General features: G+C 39.9%; 1 protein-coding gene across 21 annotated transcripts in view; it reads right to left on the bottom strand.

Moving 5' to 3' along the window:
* The window catches only part of ZGRF1 (zinc finger GRF-type containing 1), a 103,027-nt gene that overhangs the window by 19,081 nt on the left and 63,918 nt on the right, over positions 1–20,028 (bottom strand). For all 21 annotated transcript variants that reach the window (XR_010120504.1, XM_063637982.1, XM_055274831.2 and 18 more), the window contains 3 exons: positions 4,665–4,808; positions 3,905–4,019; positions 2,282–2,544 (listed from right to left, as the gene is read on the bottom strand). Coding sequence is in view for 20 of the 21 variants with exons in the window: in XM_063637982.1 (XP_063494052.1) it covers positions 2,282–2,544; positions 3,905–4,019; positions 4,665–4,808 (522 nt within the window). In the remaining variant the exon portion in view is untranslated. The remainder of the gene's footprint in view (positions 1–2,281; positions 2,545–3,904; positions 4,020–4,664; positions 4,809–20,028) is intronic.

The following is a 20,028-nucleotide window of genomic DNA, read 5'->3' as shown; positions in this document are numbered from 1 at the left end:
ACCTCCCAAGTTCAAGTGATTCTCCTGTCTCAGCCTCCCAAGTAGCTGAGATTATCGGCGTGCACCACCATGCCTGGCTAATTTTTGTATTTTTCGTAGAGCCACTGTATTGGCAGGCTGGTCTCAAACTCCTGAACTCAAGTGATCCACCTGCCTTGGCCTCCCAAAGTGCTGGAATTACAGGCGTGAGCCACTGTGCCTGGTCAAACATAAATTTGTACAGGTATAACAAATATTTCATCCATCTCTCCCTCCTCCATTTAATTAATTAATGTGTTCAAAAAACATTGAGTGTTCACTATGTGCAAAGCACAGGGGATAAATAGATAACCAAAATACTTCCACTTTTAATGAGACCAGCACCTACTTAAAATGATAAACAAGGAATAATTAGAAATAATATGGTAAGTAATATTATTTTGGATCAGAGAAGGAAGAAAATCTCTCTCTGTTTTGATGGAGGTGGGAGTATTTCCTAAAATTAAGAAGTAAAACTAAGACTTCCAGAATAAGATGTCCAGACTGCTTAGAGAAAGGGCCATTCCAGGCAAAGCCATGACAAAGCATGTAGCTGTTAAAATAACTTTTCTATATAACCTCTACCAAATAGGCAAGAGATGAGGCTGATAAGGTAGGCACAGGGGTAAATCACAAAAGCTCTGTTTGCTATAGCTAAACAAAGTTTGAATTTTATCTTAAAGGCCAGCAGATGTCATCTAAAGATTTTAAGCAATGGTTGTTTTGTTTTGTTTTGTTTTGTTTTGAGACAGGGTCTGGCTCTGTTGCCCAGGCTGGAGTGCAGTGGCGCAATTGTGACTCACTGCAACCTCTGCCTCCCAGGCTCAAGCCATCCTCCCACCACAACCTCCCAAGTAGCTGGGACTACAGGTGCATGCCTCTATGTCCAGCTAATTTTTAAATTTTTTTGTAGAGACAGCATTTTGCCATGTTGCCCAGGCTGACTTTGAACTCCAGAGCTTAAGAGAGCTACCCTCCTTGACCTCCCAAAGTGCTGGGATTACAGGTGTGAGGCCAAGCAATGGGTTTGACTTAATCAGATTGTGTTTTAAAAAAAACAACTTCAATGAAAATATGAAGTAAGGCAAAACTAGTGGTAGATCAATTATAAAGTTGTGTGAGATAATTACAACAATAATAAATGTTAACTTTACTAAGCACCTCCCATGTGCCAAGCACTGTTCTAAGCCCTTTACGTATATTAACTCATTTAATCCTCCAACCCTATGAGGTGAATGCTAGTATGATCTCCATTTTGCAGAGTAGGAAATTAAGGATTAAGAGATATATAACCTGCCCAAAATCATACAGCTAACAAATGATACAGTCAGAACGTAAATTCAGGGTTCTAACTCTAGAGCCCACACTCTTACCCGCTAGGCTATATGGAGGTATGATGAAGGCTTGGATTGAGGGGATACAAGTAAACGAGAGAAGAGATACTCAATATGAAAGATAGATAGAAGCTAGAAGGAACACATCTCAGTGACTAATCTGATGGCGGGAGATGAATAGTCAGAGAATATGAGAAGGATTAAGAGAGTCACTTAATCTTGAGAGAAAGAAAAATCTAGGATCACTCTCAGATTTGATTTGGTCAACAGGGTGGATATGACATAATTCCTCAAAATAGGACAGAAAAGTAGGATTAGCTTTGGGGTGGAGGTCTATGAGAGAAAATGTGCTACCGAGGCAACAGAGTCCAGATAGAACTATTTACTGTAAGTAGGAGGAAGTAAATTGCCTTCACTGTGACAGAACCAAGCGGTAAGAATAGCTCTAAAATTAGGTAAATTGGAGAAGGAAGGCAGGACATTGAAAGCAGTTTCTGTTATGACCTCCATTTCCTCTTTTAGAAGCAAGATCAAGAGAAAGGGCAAGAATGAGGTTATGAGAAGAATTAAGGTTTGTAATCACTGATATAAAGGATAGAAGAGTGAGCTGACTAGGAATAAATAAAAGGTTTTGCTGATCAAGTTAAGTTTACTATAGGAGAGCAACATGTAAACACCTAGATCAATCTGGATACTTTGACCATAAGCTTATAATGCTACTCATTCATCAGATATGCTAATAAGTCTCCCTTTTAGGGTAGTCAGTTCTGTTCTCATCTAACAGTTTACCAAAGTGGGTACAGGTTTAAAAAGTCTACTTAGAGTTATTCTTGAACCTCATTTGATTAGGAAATTATAAAGGAGCAGACTGAGTTACAAAAACTTACAAATAGAAAACAATTACAATTATTTTCTTTCTTGCTTCTTACCATGTATGATCGTGATAGGGAGGGTATGAGTTTGCAGTTCCTTCACTTCTTCAGTGCTTTCATGTGATGCCATCATTTGAGCTATTTGAATTAGAGCTGTAGCTTGATCCTTGTTTAACTTGTGTACCTGAATCAACTCACTAGCTAACTTCAATGTTGCTCCTAGGCTGAGTAGTTCAAATTTTGTACTGACATTTGTGAAGGCTGGTGGGATAAATTTTCTCTTACTGACTCTTTTGTTACTAACTATAGTTGGCGAAGACCTAATAAAAATGAAGCAAATAAACAATTTTAAAAAATAGGGGCATTTGAAAAAGATGAGTAGAATAATTCATAACTTAGCCATCACTTTGTAGGCATTACAGAGAACAGTTTTTTATGGAAACAAACAGTAAGTGGATATATACTGTAAATGGATACATACTCCAATATCGAGGAGGGTAGAAGAGAACTGACGTTTGTTGAATACTTACTACGTGCTGACACTTTGCTGAGCATTTTACATATTACTTGATGAAATCTTCACAACAACAGTAGGAAGTAGTTAATTATCCCAAACACAGATACAAGAATATTGAATTTTTCCCCCCAATACCACACCACAAGTAAGTGGCGGACTGACTTTAAAACCCATGCTCTATTATACAAACCTAACTTAGATAATTAATCTAGCCCTCATTTCAGGTAAAACTACATCACACGAATTGGTCTTATTTCTATTTCCATGAAAATTCATTTCAAATTGGATAAATAACATAATGAAATCAAAGGATATTTATTTTTTTACCTAGGACTTCATTGTAGTGAGAAAAATAAAACATCACAGATAGATAATAATATTCCAAATTGAAAACTGGACTTTTCCTATCATTTTTAATGCATTTAATATAATATCACTTCCAATTTTTTAAAAAGGGATAGGGTGCTTGAGAAATTCAAAATGAGATATGGCTATATCGAGAATAAAATCAGTAGCAATATACACACTGGATTTAAGCTATAAAATGATTCCTTTAAATGTTAAATAATTTGTAATATAAAAATACAGATAATAAAAAATAAAATCAATACTGAAATGATCCTTAAATTATCTCTTGACGAAGTGAAAAAATGTACAGTAACATTTATTAGCTCAAACCTTAATAAACAGATGAAAAAATGCATAATTCCTTTTCTCTTTTTTTTGAGATAGAGTTTCATTTGTTGCCTAGGCTGGGGTGCAATGGCACCCGGCTCACTGCAACCTCCGCCTCCCAGGTTCAAGCAATTCTCCTGCCTCAGCCTCCCGAATAGCTGGGATTACAGGCATGCGCCAGTATGTCCAGCTAATCTTGTATTTTTAGTAGAGACAGGGTTTCTCCATGTTGGTCAGGCTGGTCTTGAACTCCCGACCTCAGGTGATCTGCCCACCTCGGCCTCCCAAAGTGCTGGGATTACAGGCGTGAGCCACTGTGCCCAGCCCCTTTTCTCTTTTTAACTACTGACAGAGAATAATGTCATAGTCTGAAAAATAATTACAATTTTATTGGCAACATTTATATAATGTACTTTTATTGAATTTTCATATTTACTTCTGGTTACCATTTTTTAATACCAATGACTCAAAGGTAAAAAATGACTTACATTGTTAACAGGTACTGTGTTAGAGGTAGGGTAGCTGGATTAAAGTAGTCCTGAAGGTTTTTCAAAGTAGTCAGTTCTGTGCTAGCATTACAAACCAGTAATGCATGGACAACCACTGTACAGAGGATGCAGAAAATAAACATTTGATGTAAATAAAATGGACCATAAAAACTCTGTGTTAAATGTCCACATAACTCAGAGTTCAGCTACTGAATTAAGCACATGACATAAAACAAACCCTTAAACACACACAGAGATCCCAAACTTATATTCATTAAATTACTATGCTATCTGCTCATTCATTTTATAATGTGTATGCATAAATTGCATAATTTAAATCATATTTGGACTTCCATGTATCAGCAAATGAACAAGAACACCTGTTTTGAGTTAGTACCTAGTAGCACAACTTCACAGCCAGCAGTTTCCTTTAATCAACATATCACTTGTGCCATAGAGTAGTATTTGTATAATTTTTAAACACTTTCTTGCATTTTTTCCTCAATTACTTCACAGAAATATATGGAAAACAGAAAATCAGAATAATCTAATTAGAAAATTAGAACAAAACAATCTCTCACACACCATTCTTCCTCACAGAAATATCTATATATTCAACTTCACACACATTTTTAGGAACTCACTGTACACAATAGTTGAAACTAGAGTTGGGTCCTTTTTGTTGGCTTTAATCAAACAGTGCATCTTACGTCTATCATTCTTTTTAAATTTAAACTAAAATGAACATAGTAATACTCACTGTTAGTGGGCCAATTAGAAGGGAAATAGCCTTTCAAAGGCAGTATTTCTATCTCATTGATAGATGATGGTCCAAAGAAAGCACTACAGGCAATAAAAGTATCCAGCTCAAAGTCTACGGTTTTTGAAACCACCCAAAGATCATCTGAAAAAGACAAACATTTTTAAATATTACACAGACATATACAGTATGGTTTTATATTTTTAGAAATTATATATATTTGCATATGTGTGTACATATATCTATAGTACACATATACATACACAAGATGAGAAGTAAAGTTCTGGAAAGATATTCATCAACTATCAACCTAAAGGTTGGGAGTGCTCCTGAACAAAAGAACAGCATCAGATTCTGCAATTAATACAGTACCTCTTGAATCACACAGAAAAAGACTAAAGAGATGGCAGAATTACAGGGTGAGGAAGAAGGAGGGCAGAGACATCACATGGGAAGATGAGTTTGCTACAATGGAAATTCCTAGGTTTTGCATGAACCCACAGAAGGCCTAAGAAGGCAGGACATGGGCTAGCCCATAAGACTATCTTATTAGTCCATTCAGGCTGCTATAACAAAATATCTTAAATGAGTAATTTATTAAGATGAGTAATATCTTAAATGAGAAATTTATTTCTCATAGTTCTGGAAGCTAAAAAGCCCAAAATCAAGGTGCCAGCAGAGCACCAGTGAATAACCAGTGAAGGCTCATTCTCACTTTGTAGATGGTGCAAAGGGGCCAAGGCACTCCCTTTAACCTGTTATAAGGCCACTAATCCCATGCAGGATTAAGTTATGCAGTGCCCACATGACTTAATCATCTCCCAAACGCCCCAGCTCTTAATACATTGGCAATCAAATTTCAAAATATGTATTTGGCGGCAGGAACGGAGGGTGGGGAACACGTTTAGACCACAGTAACCACTTAACAAGCTACAAAAAAAGTAATATTGGATTCAGTTCAGGCTGAGAAAACCAACTGCTAGGGCATCAGCAATTGGAATAGTGCCAAAGATCAGATCAGTAAGGATATTAGCAGTTCTAGCAAGCTGAGAAATAATCACAAAATAGCAATATACTATCCCATTTTCACTTTCAGGAAAGCTGACCTTCCTCCTCTCTTGTAACTACTTAGTAATTAGTATGTGAATCTTGTGATATTAAAAGTAGGCACAGGGAAGAACAGGGTTTTTAAAAATGAGAAAGGTGTGGAAGCCCTGAAAGAGAGACTAAACTGGGCAGCGATCAAGACTTCAATACCCAAATGAATCTGAAATTTACTGGACAAAATCTATCAAATTGGATTCATCTTAAATTTTCTCTGCTGCAAATAGGAATGAGAGATTGAAGAAAATAAACTAAAGAGAACCTTAAGACTGAATATATCTAGTAATTATTTAATCATATGCATTTCACAATGGTAACCTATAAGGAACGAAAATGAAAGGTATTAAAGTAAGACTTTCACTTTTAACTGTATATATTTCTTTTCACCTTCATTTTTAATTGTATATATTTATGTATTACTTGCTTAATCTTTTTTACCCCCAAATGCTGGCTTGGAGATTCTTAATTTTTAAAAAATGATCTCAAATGCTTAATTTCTAAAAATCCAACCACTTCACGAATGTCTTCTATGTGATATACATTTAAAAAATAAAAACATACATAATGTTTCTGCACAAAAGTTTCCTTCAAAGGTCACATTATAAATTCTTTTTACTTACTGAATTAATAACATAATTCAAAACATGCAAAACAATGCTCAAAAAAACTTTTGAATTAAAAAAAAATAAAGATCTAGGGGATTCCTGATTCTGGTGTCATCTAAGATGCTGAATTAGTATGATTGTTGGCTTCATTTCTGTAGAGAACAGAGAGAGAAGTGGAGAAAACATGGAAAACCTCAAGTTGGAAGGCCTGTTTTGTACTGGGGTTTGTGTCCCTGAAGTGATTTTGGCCAAGGGCAGAAGGCCTGTAGAGGAGGAGGGATCAAAGAGGGTGGGGAGGCTCTTGGGGTTCTGTTCTTGCTTCCCATCCCATCCTCTTCCCCATCCCCAATTGTACTGGGACAAATAGGGCCTACCCATCCATAAGGCAATTTATACTTCTGGTCCAGAAATCCTCTGGAGGAAAAAAAAAAAAAAAAATCAGGGCAGCAATACAAGCCCTGTGCCATAAAGTGTGTAGAAAAACAGATCACAGGCAGTCTCTACCTCACCTCCAAACTCCTAGGGCTAAAGAATTCTACAGTCTAAGAAATGATACATCTTAATGTTGCTTTTTCCTTTTAACCAGAGGTTTTAGACTTCACTTTAGGGATTGTTCTGCAGGTAGCTGTGGTTTTCCGGTGCCTGGGGCTCTCCACCCCATAGTTCAGTTACACCCTCAACTCCCTGAGCTCCTTGGAGCTGACCAGATTGGGATGGGCCTTCCCCAACATACACTGCCAGAAAGAACAGCTCATAACACCAGGGAAAAATGAGTTCACAGGCCAAAATATTGAGACATTCAAGGAACACAAAGACTAAAAAAAAAAAAAAAAAATTGGATTATACAGTCATATAGAAAAGGGAAAGCCAGAATAGATGGACAAATAATTTAAATTTGGCCTGATAAAGAGAGTAAAGAGGTAAAGGAAGATAGTAACAATGTAAAATAATAACAGCTGAGTGCAGTGGCACACAACTATAGTCCTAGCTCCTTGGGAGGCTGAGATGACAGAATTGCTTGAGCCCCAGAGTTTGAGACCAGCCTAGGCAAAACAGTGAGGCCTCAACTCAATAAATAAATACATATGTACATACATACAAGAAAACAGGCCAGGCACAATGGCTCACACCTATAATCCTAACACTTTAGGAGGCTGAGTCAGGGGGATCACTTAAGCCCACGAGTTCGAGATGTGCCAGGGCAACATAGCAAGACCCCATCGCTACAAAAAATAAAAACATTAGCTGGGTGTAGTGGCTTGAACCTGTAGTCCCAGCTAGTCAGAACGCTGAGGTGGGAGGATCACTAGGGCCTAGGAGGTCAACACTGCAGTGAGCCGTGATTGCTCTACTCCAGCCTGGGTGACAGAGTGAGACCCTGTCTCAAAAATTAAAAAAAAAAAAAAAAAAAGGAAAAAGAAATGAACAGAAATATTAGGTTGGAAAAATATAATTGATAAATAGCAGGATGAATATATTTGAGGAATCAATAACCAATTCAGATAATCATATTCATGATATTTCCCAGAAGGAAGAAAGGACAAAAATTCAGGAAATATAAACTAAGAGATTTGGAAGACAGATTCAGAAGTGCTAATATTTAAAAAATAAAAGACCTAGAAAGGAGGGAAAGAATAAAGAGATAAACAGGATGCTTATTTGAAGAAATAATGAAGATCCACTTCCCAGAAGTAAAAAAAAGACAGTGAACTTTAGATTTAAAAGGCCCATAATGTGCCCAAGAGGAGAAACAAGGAAAAACCCAGTTAGACACTGTATAGAGAAATATAAGACTATCAAAGTAATCAAGAAAATTCTAAAACTCCCAGCCAGAAAGAGCACATAACACATAAGGAAATAAGAATCAGAGTGCCGGCCAGGTGTGGTGGCTCACGCTTGTAATCCTAGCATTTTGGGAGGCCGCGGTGGGTGGATCAGCTGAGGTCAGGAGTTCGAGACCAGCCTGGCCAACATGGTGAAACCCTATCTCTACTAAAAATAAAAAAAACTAGCCAGGCATAGTGGTGGACACCTGTAATCCCAGCTACTCGGAGGCAGAGGCAGGAGAACCGCTTGAACCCGGGAGGCGGAGGTTGCAGTGAGCCCAGATTGCACCCCTGCATTCCAGCCCGGGTGACGAGAGTGAAACTCTGTCTCAAAAAAAAAAAAAAAAAAAAGCCAGGCGTGGTGGCTCATGCCTGTAATCCCAGCACTTTGGGAGGCCAAGGTGGGCGGATTACAAGGTCAAGAGATCGAGACCATCCTGGCCAACATGGTGAAACCCTATCTCTACTAAAAATACAAAAATTAGCTGTGCCTGGTGGTGCGCGCCTGTAGTCCCAGCTAATCAGGAGGCTGAGGAAGGAGAATCACTTCATCATTCAGGAGGCGGAGGTTGCAGTGAGCTGAGATCACGCCACTGCACTCCAGCCTGGTGACAGAGCAAGACTTCATCTCAAAAAATAAAATAAAATCACAGTGCCATCAGACTTTCAAACACTGAATACAAGATGATAACTAAGTATATTAAATGTTGGATTAAAATATGTGAAAGTGCCGTTTTTGTAGGTTGAAAGTATTAAAGGAAAAGAACTTAGAAACTAAAATTTTATATGTAGCCAAATTATCATCCAAAAAAAGATAGAAAATAGATCTATACTAACCCAGTGTTTCAAGATTTAGACTAGAACTACTCAAGGTAGGCTGTCCTGAACAGTTTGTTATTGGTCTGTAACAAGAAGCTTGCGCTAGAATATAATCCAATAAATCAACATAATGCTTCCTTCATTCAGAAAGCTTGCTACAAATAAAACAAAATACAGCTAAACTAAACAGCATGCTAATGATATAGGTGATTTACATTCTGGAGCAGCTCCTCAGCTCTCTTTGGGAACCAGTAAGTTTGTGGACCAGAACCAGCCTACAGACTCCACCATGAGTAGCACTAGTCTAGATTTTGTCAACTGGGGGCAGGGTGGGCAAGAGTAAGGAAAGGGATCGGGGAAGAACCAGGGGATGCAGGTGCTTTCTAAGTATCTGTTTTATTGGGGGCAGGGATAAGACTTAAATATCAATTTATTTTTTAAAAGTAAGAAGTTATTTTAAAAAGCGCAGTAAAATTAGAATAAACAAAAATAATTTAAGATTAAAGAAACACATATCCAGGTGTCAATTACTATAATAAATTCAACTATTGGGCTTATTCTATTTACAAGTCACATCTTTAAAATTGAGACATACGCTGTTTATAAGAACACCTGTAATATAAGAAAAAGAAAGACAAAAAAATGAAAAAAGACTTATGAAACTAATACTAGTCAAAATAAACAGCATATCTACATTAACAGATAGATTTTTAAGAAAAAATTATTAGAGATGGAGAGGATCATCTCTACATGATGATATAAGTTTACCCCAAAATTAGTAATAATTTAAAACAGATATGTACCCAATAAAATAGCCCTAATATATAAGACGCAAAAAGTAATAAATAGCAGAGAGAGAGTGCACCACAGAGGAAGTTTTCAACTCATCTCCCTTAATTACTTAGATAACTGCCATAAAAAGTTAGCAAGACTATACAGAAGATCTGGACAAGACAATTAATAAGCTTGATCTGATCATTAAAGAGTTCTGTATTCAACAATTAGAGAAAATGTATTTCTCTTGTACTGTGCCATTAAAAAAAACCTTAATAATATCGCTTCTCAGTCTTTTGGCTAAGATCAAGTGTACAAAAACCTTAGTAGGCCAGTCGTGGTGGCTCACACCTGTAATCCCAGCACTTTGGGAGGCTGAAGCAGGCAGATTACTTGAGGCTAGGAGTTTGAGACCAGCCTGACCAACATGGTGAAAACCTGTCTCTACTAAAAATAGAAAATTTAGTGGGTGTGGTGGTGGGTGCCTGTAATCCCAGCTACTTGGGAGGCTGAGACAGGAGAATGGCTTGAACCTGGGAGACAGAGGTTGCAGTGAGCTGAGATCGTGCCACTGCACTCCATCCTGAGCAACAGAGCAAGACTCTGTCTCAAACATACATACATACATAAATTTAATAAATTTTAAAGAATAATATTATAAAAATCATAATGTCTACCTATTACATATTTAAGTCAGAAGCTAACAATAAGTTAAACTAGAAATTCCTTACATTTTTAATATTAAAACACATGCTAAATGACTCACAGGTTAAAAAAAAATCATAATGGAAAACTTAAAACAAACAATTATAATGAAAAAAATACTTCAGCAAAAATAGAGGGGTAGGCCAGGCATGGAGGCTCACATCTGTAAACTCAACACTTTGGGAGTCCAGGCAGAAAGATCACTTGAGGTGAGGAGTTCAAGACCAGCCTGGCCACCATGGTGAAACCCTATCTCTACTAAAAATACAAAAAGTTAGCTGGGTGTGGTGGTGGGTGCCTGTAGTCCCAGCTACTCGGGAAGCTGAGGCAGGAGAATCACTTGAACCCAGGAGGTGGAGGTTGCAGTGAGCCAAGATTGTGCCACTGCACTCAGCCTGGACAACAGAGCCAGACTATATTTCAAAAAAAAAAAAAGGAGTGGTACTTTAAGGAAAACTTACCGCCCTAATAATTATATTAGAGAAGAGAAAAGCCTCAAAATTAGCTAAGTATCAAGCTTAAGATGTGTAAAAAGAACAGTATAGTATCCTAAACAAAATAGAAGAAATCATAAAAATTAGAGAGGAAGCCAATAACAATAACAATAAAAACAAAACAAAAACACATTGCTGATCTTCTGATCAATAAAATCAAGTCAGTTCTTCGAAAACAATAACAAAATAAGATAAACCTCAGGCACGACTGGTCAGAAGAATAAAAACACAATACAGTGGTATCAGAGAATATGAATAAATTTAAGATAAAAATATTCAAAACTTCTACAGGGAAATTTGCAAAACTTTATTATAAGGTGTTACAAAAAAATTTTAAATAAACAGAGATATAGCAAGTATATGGTATTAAATCTCTTTTTTTTTTTTTTTTCTGAGACAAGGTCTCACTATGTTGCCCAGGCTGGCCTCCTAACTCCTGAGCTCAAGCTATCCTCCTGTCTTGGCCTCCCAAAGGGTCAGCATTACAGGCGTGAGCCACCATGCTCAGCCCTAAATCTTGGTATTTTAAAGATGTCATCCCTTCTCAACTTTATAGGTACGATTCCAATCAAGATCCCAACACGTTTTTCATGAAACTTGATGAGATGATTCTAAAATATATATGAAAGAGTAAAGGACCAAGAACAACCAGGTCACATCTAAGAACAAAGAAGGGAACTTGCATTATTTCATATTAGGATTTATGAAGCCATGGTAATTAAGGCAGTCTGGAACTGGTACAACAATATACAAATTAACCTACAGTATAAAATAGGGAGTCCAGAACACACACAGCTACTTTAAACCTGATTATATGACAGAGGTAGCATCTCAGATCAGTGAGGAAAAGAGAGACTAATCAATAAAAAATGGTTACTATTCTAGCAAAATTGGTAATTAAAAAGAAATCCCCCAAGCGGAGACCGGTTTTCTCGTCGGATTGCCCATGCACTTGTTGCAGAAACAGCCAAGGCCCAGGCTGTGGAGAATGCTGAAGGAAGAGGACGCAGAAGCAGGACGACCCTGAAAGATTCAGCCTCTTCATCCTCAAACAGGCTGGAGTGCAGTGGCGTGATCTCGGCTCGCTACAACCTCCACCTCCCAGCCGCCTGCCTTGGCCTCCCAAAGTGCTAAGATTACAGCCTCTGCCCGGCTGCCACCCCATCTAGGAAGTGAGGAGCGTCTCTGCCTGGCCGCCCATCGTCTGGGATGTGAGGAGCGCCTCTGCCCAGCCGCCCCATCTGGGAAGTGAAGAGCGCCTCTGCCCGGCCGCCCATCGTCTGGGATGTGAGGAGCGCCTCTGCCCGGCCACTGTGCAACCTTCCAAGTGTGAAGTGGCAGCCTTTGTTGTAGAATGAATGAAGACACTGGCACTGATTATAAAGCACCTTGGCAGCTATCTCAAGTCGTCGATGGTGGAGGTATTGGAATTATAGAAGAAAACAAATACACAAATTTGACTAAAGGCGATTTTGTGACTTCTTTCTATTGGCCCTGGCAAACCAAGGTTATTCTGGATGGAAATAGCCTTGAAAAGGTGATATATATATATGAACGTATCTGATTTTTTTTCCCCGTATAATTCTTACTTTGTGCATTTGATATTCAGTTGTGTTTGTAATCGCAGAAAAATAAAAGCATATATTTTCTTTAAAAAAAAAAAGATGAAACTGGATCCCTACTTCATACCATATACAAAAGAAAAAAAAATCAACTTCAAGTGGACTGAAGATTTAAATCTCATGGCCACCAAAACAGCATGGTACTGGTATAAAAATAGGCACACAGACCAATAGAACAGAATAGAGAGCCCAGAAATAAAGCCAAATACTTAGAGCCAACTGATCTTTGACAAAACAAACAAAAACATAAAGTGGAGAAAAAACACCCTATTCAAAAAATGGTGCTGGGATAATTGGCAAGCCACATGTAGAGGAATGAAACTGGATCCTCATCTCTCACCTTATACAAAATTCAACTCAACATGGATCGAGGATTTAAATCTAAGACCTGAAACCATAAAAATTCTAGAACGTCAGAAAAACTCTTCTGACATTGGCTTAGGCTAAGACTTCATGACCAAGAACCCAAAAGCAAACACAATAAAAACAAAGATAAGTAAGTGGAACTTAATTAAACTATTAGTAAAAAGCTTCTGCACAGCAAAATTAACAATCATCAGGGTAAACAGACAACCCACAGAGTGAGAGAAAATATTCACAATCTATACATCTGACAAATGATTAACACTCAGAATCTACAAGGAACTCAAACAAATCAGCAAGAAAAAACCAAATGATCACATAAAAAAGTGGGCTAAGGACATGAATAGACAATTCTCAAAAGAAGACATACAAATGGCCAACAAACATGAAAAAATGCTCAACATCCCTAATGATCAGAGAAATGCAAATCAAAACCACAAGGCAACACTGCCTTACTCCTGCAAGAATCTCATAATCAAAAAATCAAAATTAATAGATGTTGGCAGGGATGTGGTGAAAAGGGGACACTTTTACACTGCTAGTAGAAATGTAATCTAGTACAACCAGTGGAAAACAGTGTGGAGATTCCTTAAAGAACTAAAAGTAGAACTACCATTCGATCCAACAATCCTACTACTGGGTATCTATTCAGAGGAAAATAAGTCATTACACAAAAAAGATACTTACATGTTTATAGCAGCACAATTCGCAATTACAAAAATATGGAACCAGCCCAAATGCCCATCAATCAACGAGTGGATAAAGAAATTGTGATATACATACACACACACACACACACACACACACACCCCATGGAATACTATTCAGCCATAAAAACGAACGAATAATGGCATTTGCAACAACCTGGATGGATCTGGAGACCACTATTCTAAGTGAAGTAACTCAGGAATGGAAAAATCAAACATCATATGTTCTTACTCATAAGTGGGAGCTAAGTTATGAGGGTACAAAGGCCTAAGAATAATACAATGGACTTTGGGGACTCAGGGGAAAGGGTAAGGGGGGCGGTGAAGGATAAAAAGACTACAAATTTGATACAGTGTATACTGATCAGGTGACAGGTGTAGCGAAATCTCAGAAATCACTACTAAAGAACTTATTCATGTAACCAAACACCACCTTTTCCCTCAAAAAATTATGGAAATTAATAATAAAGATTTAAATGTCAAAAACCAAACTGTAAAACATTTAGTAGAAAATATAGGTGAGTAATTGTACAACTCAGCATAGGAAAAGATTTTTAAGATAAGATATAAAAAGCACTGTCAAAAAGAAAAGATTACTAACAAATATGACTATTCTAAAATTAAGAATTTTTATTTATCTGAAGATACCTTAAAGTAAGTGAAAAGACATGATCTGATGAGCAGATATTTACAATATACATAATCAACAAAGAATTAATATGAAGAATACATAAAGAACTTCTATAAATAAAAGAAGGTTATAAAGAACCCAATAGTAAAATGGCTAAGAAGAAAGACATGTAACTAAAAAACACGTGAAGACTATTTTAACATCACTGGTGAGCAGAGAAGTGTGAGCTAAAACCACAATGCAATCATCTTATACTCATTTGAATGGGTTGATCATAAGATCTCTTGTACTTAGAATGAGTACAAACTGATATAGCCACTTTGGAAATCAGTTTAGCATCACAATCTAAAGATGTGTGAAGTATGTTCATATGCTGTAAGACAGCATTTTCATTCCTAGAGTAATATTCAAAAGAAACCCATACATGTCTAAAAGACAGTACAAGAATATTCATAACACCCTGTTCACAATGGTAAAACTTAGAAACCCAAACAACAATGAAAACAATAAACAATAGCATGTTTACAAAATATTATACAACAGTCAAAACCAATAATCTAGACTCTAGATTTAAGAACAACAACATGGATAAATTGTAGCAACATACTAACCAAAAAAAGATAAATTCCAAAAGATTATATACAAAATGACATCATTTTAGTAAGGTCTAAAAAAACTAAAAATTTTATATAGCTCTTTAGGAATTCATTTACATAAATCTATACACAAAGGAAAGAAAAATGCTGGTGAGTGCGAGGATCAAAATGATAATTACCTTGGGTTTGGAGAGACAAGATGAGGTAGTGGGGTTAACTTAAATGTAGGTTGGTATAAAGGTACTAGATTTTGATTTGGTTTGTGGGCTCACAGATGCTTATTATATTATTTTAAAGAACTAAGTTACTAATTAAATAACTAAATGAAGGTGAGCTATGTGAGGACCAATGACTAAGAGTAGGTCACAAAATCTCAAATAATAATTAATCCAACTTAGTGTACCTAAGGTCCTTTAAAAACACTCAGTGCTGGCCAGCACGGTGGCTCATGTCTGTAATCCCACAGGAGGCCAAGGTGGGTGGATCACCTGAGGCCAGGAGTTCAAGACCAGGCTGCCCAACATGGTGAAACCCTGTCTCTACTAAAAATACAAAAATTAGCTGGATGTGGTGGTGCGCACCTATAATCCCACCTACTCGCAAGACTGAGGCAGAATAATCACTTGAACCCAGGAGGCAGCGGTTGCAGTGAACCTAGATCACGCTACTGCACTCTAGCTTCAGCAACAGAGTGAGACTCTGTCTCAGGAAAAAAAAAACAAGCAAACAAAAAAAAAAAACACTCAATGTTCAAAGAATTTTATTTCCAAATACACAAAATTTGGGGTTCAATGTTGCCAAATTACATAGACAATAAAAGAAGCACCAACCAACTCATTATTACGTATTTTCAGTTTATTTTTGACATTAAATCAGAGCACAGTTGAATCAATATACTTACTTATATGATTCCAAGAACTAATTAAATGTTTCTCGTATCCCTTTTAACAAAGTTTTTAAAAAGCCCTAACATTTGGGGGTAGGAGCCAAGATGGGGTGGGGAGGAGCCAAGACGGCCAAATAGGAACAGCTCCAGTCTACAGCTCCCAGTGAGAGGTGACAGCATGCTGGCAGTCGTCACAGCCCTCGCTTGCTCTCAGCGCCTCCTCTGCCTGGGCTCCCACTTTGGCGGCACTTGAGGAGCCCTTCAGCCCACCGCTCTACTGTGGGAGCCCCTTTCTGGGCTGGCCAAGGCAGGAGCCAGCTTCCTCAGCTTGCAGGGAGGTGTGGAGGTGTGGAGGGAGAGGCGCGAGCAGGAACCAGGGCTGCATGCGGGGCTTGCGGGCCAGCTGGAGTTCCGGGTGGGCGTGGGCTTTGCGGGCCCCGCACTCGGAGCAGCTGGCCAGCCCTGCCGGCCCCCGGGCAATGAGGGGCTTAGCACCTGGGCCAGCGGGTGCAGAGGGTGTACTGGGTCCCCCAGCAGTGCCAGCCCACCGGCACTGCACTCGATTTCTCACCGGGCCTTAGCTGCCTTCCCGTGGGGCAGGGCTTGGGACGTGCAGCCCGCCATGCCTGAGCCTCCCACCCCCTCCACAGGCTCCTGTGCGGCCCGAGCCTCCCCAACGAGCGCCACCCCCTGCTCCACGGCGCCCAGTCCCATCGACCACCCAAGGGCTGAGGAGTGCGAGAGCATGGCGCAGGACTGGCAGGCAGCTCCACCTGCAGCCCCGGTGCAGGATCCACTGGGTGAAGCCAGCTGGGCTCCTGAGTCTGGTGGAGATGTGGAGAACCTTTATGTCTAGCTCAGGGATTGTAAATACACCAATCAGCACCCTGTGTCTAGCTCAGGGTCTGTGAATGCACCAATCAACACTCTGTATCTAGCTACTCTGGTGGGGCCTTGGAAAACCTTTATGTCTAGCTCAGGGATTGTAAATACAGCAATCAGCACTCTGTATCTAGCTCAAGGTTTGTAAACACACCAATCAGCACCCTGTGTCTAGCTCAAGGTTTGTGAATGCACCAATTGACACTCTGTATCTAGCTGCTCTGGTGGGGCCTTGGAGAACCTTTATGTCTAGCTCAAGGATTGTAAATACACCAATCGGCACTCCGTATCTAGCTGCTCTGGTGGGGCCTTGGAGAACCTTTATGTTTAGCTCAAGGATTGTAAATACACCAATTGGCACTCTGTATCTAGCTCAAGGTTTGTAAACACACCAATCAGCAAGCACCCTGTGTCTAGCTCAGAGTTTGTGAGTGCAACAATCGACACTGTATCTAGCTGCCCTAGTGGGGCCTTGGAGAACCTTTGTGTCAATACTCTGTATCTAACTGATCTGATGGGGACGTGGAGAACGTTTATGTCTAGCTCAGGGATTGTAAATGCACCAATCAGCACCCTGTCAAAACAGACCACTCGGCTCTACCAATCAGCAGGACGTGGGTGGGGCCACATAAGAGAATAAAAACAGGCTGCCCGAGCCAGCAGTGGCAACCTGCTTGGGTCCCCTTCCACACTGTCGAAGCTTTATTCTTTCGCTCTTTGCAATAAATCTTGCTACTGCTCACTCTTTGGGTCTACACTGCTTTTATGAGCTGTAACACTCACCGCGAAGGTCTGCAGCTTCACTCCTGAAGCCAGCAAGACCAGGAGCACACCAGGAGGAACGAACAACTCCAGATGCGCCACCTTAAGAGCTGTAACACTCACTGCGAAGGTCTGCAGCTTCACTCCTGAGCCAGCGAGACCACGAACCCACCAGAAGGAAGAAACTCTGAACACATCTGAACATCAGAAGGAACAAACTCCGGACACGCCGCCTTTAGAACCGTAACACACCGCGGGGGTCCGTGGCTTCATTCTTGAAGTCAGTGAGACCAAGAACCCACCAATTCTGGACACATGCATGAGCAATGCAGAAGACGGGTGATTTCTGCATTTCCAACTGGGGTACCAGGTTCATCTCACTGGGGAGTGTCGGACAGTGGGTGCAGTGCACCGAACATGAGCCGAAGTAGGGTGAGGCATCTCCTCACCCAGGAAGCACAAGGGGTCAGGGAATTCCCTTTCCTAGTCAAAGAAAGAGGTGACAGATGGCACCTGGAAAATCCAGGTCACTACCACTCTAATACTGCGCTTTTCCAACAGTCTGCAAACAGCACACCAGGATATTATATCCCGTACCTGGCTCAGAGGGTCCTATGCCCACGGAGCCTCGCTCGTTGCTAGCACAGCAGTCTGAGATCAAACTGCAAGGCAGGAGCGAGGCCGGGGGAGGGGTGCCTGCCATTGCCGAGGCTTGAGTAGGTAAACAAAGTGGTGGGAAGCTCAAACTAGGTGGAGCCCACCGCAGCTCATGGAGGCCTGCCTGCCTCTGTAGACTCCACCTCTGGGGGCAGGACTTAGCCAAACAAAAGGTAACAGAAACCTCTGCAGATTTAAATGTCCCTCTCTGACAGCTTTGAAGAGAGTAGTGGTTCTCCCAGCACACAACTGGAGATCTGAGAACGGACAGATTGCCTCCACAAGTGGGTCCCTGACCCCCGAGTAGCCTAAATGGGAGGCAACCCCCAGTAGGGGCAGACTGACACCTCACACGTCTGGGTACTCTCTGAGACAAAACTTCCAGAGGAATGATCAGGCAGCAACATTTGCTGTTCACCAGTATCCACTGTTCTGCAGCCTCCGCTGCTGATACTCAGACAAACAGGGTCTGGAGTGGACCTCCAGTAAACTCCAACAGACCTGCAGCTGAGGGTCCTGACGGTTAGAGGGAAAACTAACAAACAGAAGGGACATCCACACCAAAACCCCATCTGTATGTCACCATCATCAAAGACCAAAGGTAGATAAAACCACAAAGATGGTGAAAAAACAGAGCAGAAAAACTGGAAACTCTAAAAATCAGAGTGCCTCTCCTCCTCCAAAGGAACGAAGTTCCTCACCAGCAACAGAACAAAGCTGGATGGAGAATGACTTTGACAAGTTGAGAGAAGAAGGCTCCAGATGATCAAACTATTCCCAGCTAAAGGAGGAAGCTCGAACCCATGGCAAAGAAGTTAAAAACCTTGGAAAAAAATTAGACTAATGGCTAACTAGAATAACCAATGCACGGATGTCCTTAAAGGGCCTGATGGAGCTGAAAACCATGGCACGAGAACTACATGACGAATGCACAAGCCTCAGTAGCCGATTCAATCAACTGGAAGAAAGGGTATCAGTGATGGAAGATCAAATGAATGAAATGAAGCGAGAAGAGAAGTTTAGAGAAAAAAGAATACAAAGAAATGAACAAAACCTCCAAGAAATATGGGACTATGTGAAAAGACCAAATCTATGTCTGATTGGTGTACCTGAAAGTGACAGGGAGAATGGAACCAAGTTGGAAAACACTCTGCAGGATATTATCCAGGAAAACTTCCCCCCAATCTAGCAAGACAGGCCAACATTCAAATTCAGGAAATACAGAGAACACCACAAAGATACTCCTTGAGAAGAGCAACTCCAAGACACATAATTGTCAGATTCACCAAAGTTGAAATGAAGGAAAAAATGTTAAGGGCGGCCAAAGAGAAAGGTCAGGTTACCCACAAAGGGAAGCCCATCAGACTAACAGCTGATCTCTCGGCAGAAACTCTACATGACAGAAGAGAGTGAGGGCCAATATTCAACATTCTTAAAGAAAAGAATTTTCAACCCAGAATTTCATATCCATCCAAACTAAGCTTCATAAGTGAAGGAAAAATAAAATACTTTACAGACAAGCAAATGCTGAGAGATTTTGTCACCACCAGGCCTGCCCTAAAGGAGCTCCTGAAGGAAGCACTAACCATAGAAAGGAATAACCAGTACCAGCCACTGCAAAAACATGCCAAATTGTAAAGACCATTGAGGCTAGGAAGAAACTGCATCAACTAACGAGCAAAATAACCAGCTAACATCATAATGACAGGATCAAATTCACACATAACAATATTAACCTTAAATGTAAATGGGCTAAACGCTCCAATTAAAAGACACAGACTGGCAAATTGGATAAAGAGTCAAGACCTATCAGTGTGCTGTATTCAGGAAACCCATCTCACGTGCAGAGACACACATGGGATCAAAATAAAAGGATGGAGGAAGATCTACCAAACAAATGGAAAACAAAAAAGGCAGGGGTTGCAATCCTA

The sequence above is a fragment of the Symphalangus syndactylus genome, chromosome 4 (assembly GCF_028878055.3).
Source record: "Symphalangus syndactylus isolate Jambi chromosome 4, NHGRI_mSymSyn1-v2.1_pri, whole genome shotgun sequence".
NCBI lineage: Eukaryota > Metazoa > Chordata > Mammalia > Primates > Hylobatidae > Symphalangus > Symphalangus syndactylus.
This window is presented reverse-complemented; position numbering and strand designations above follow the sequence as displayed.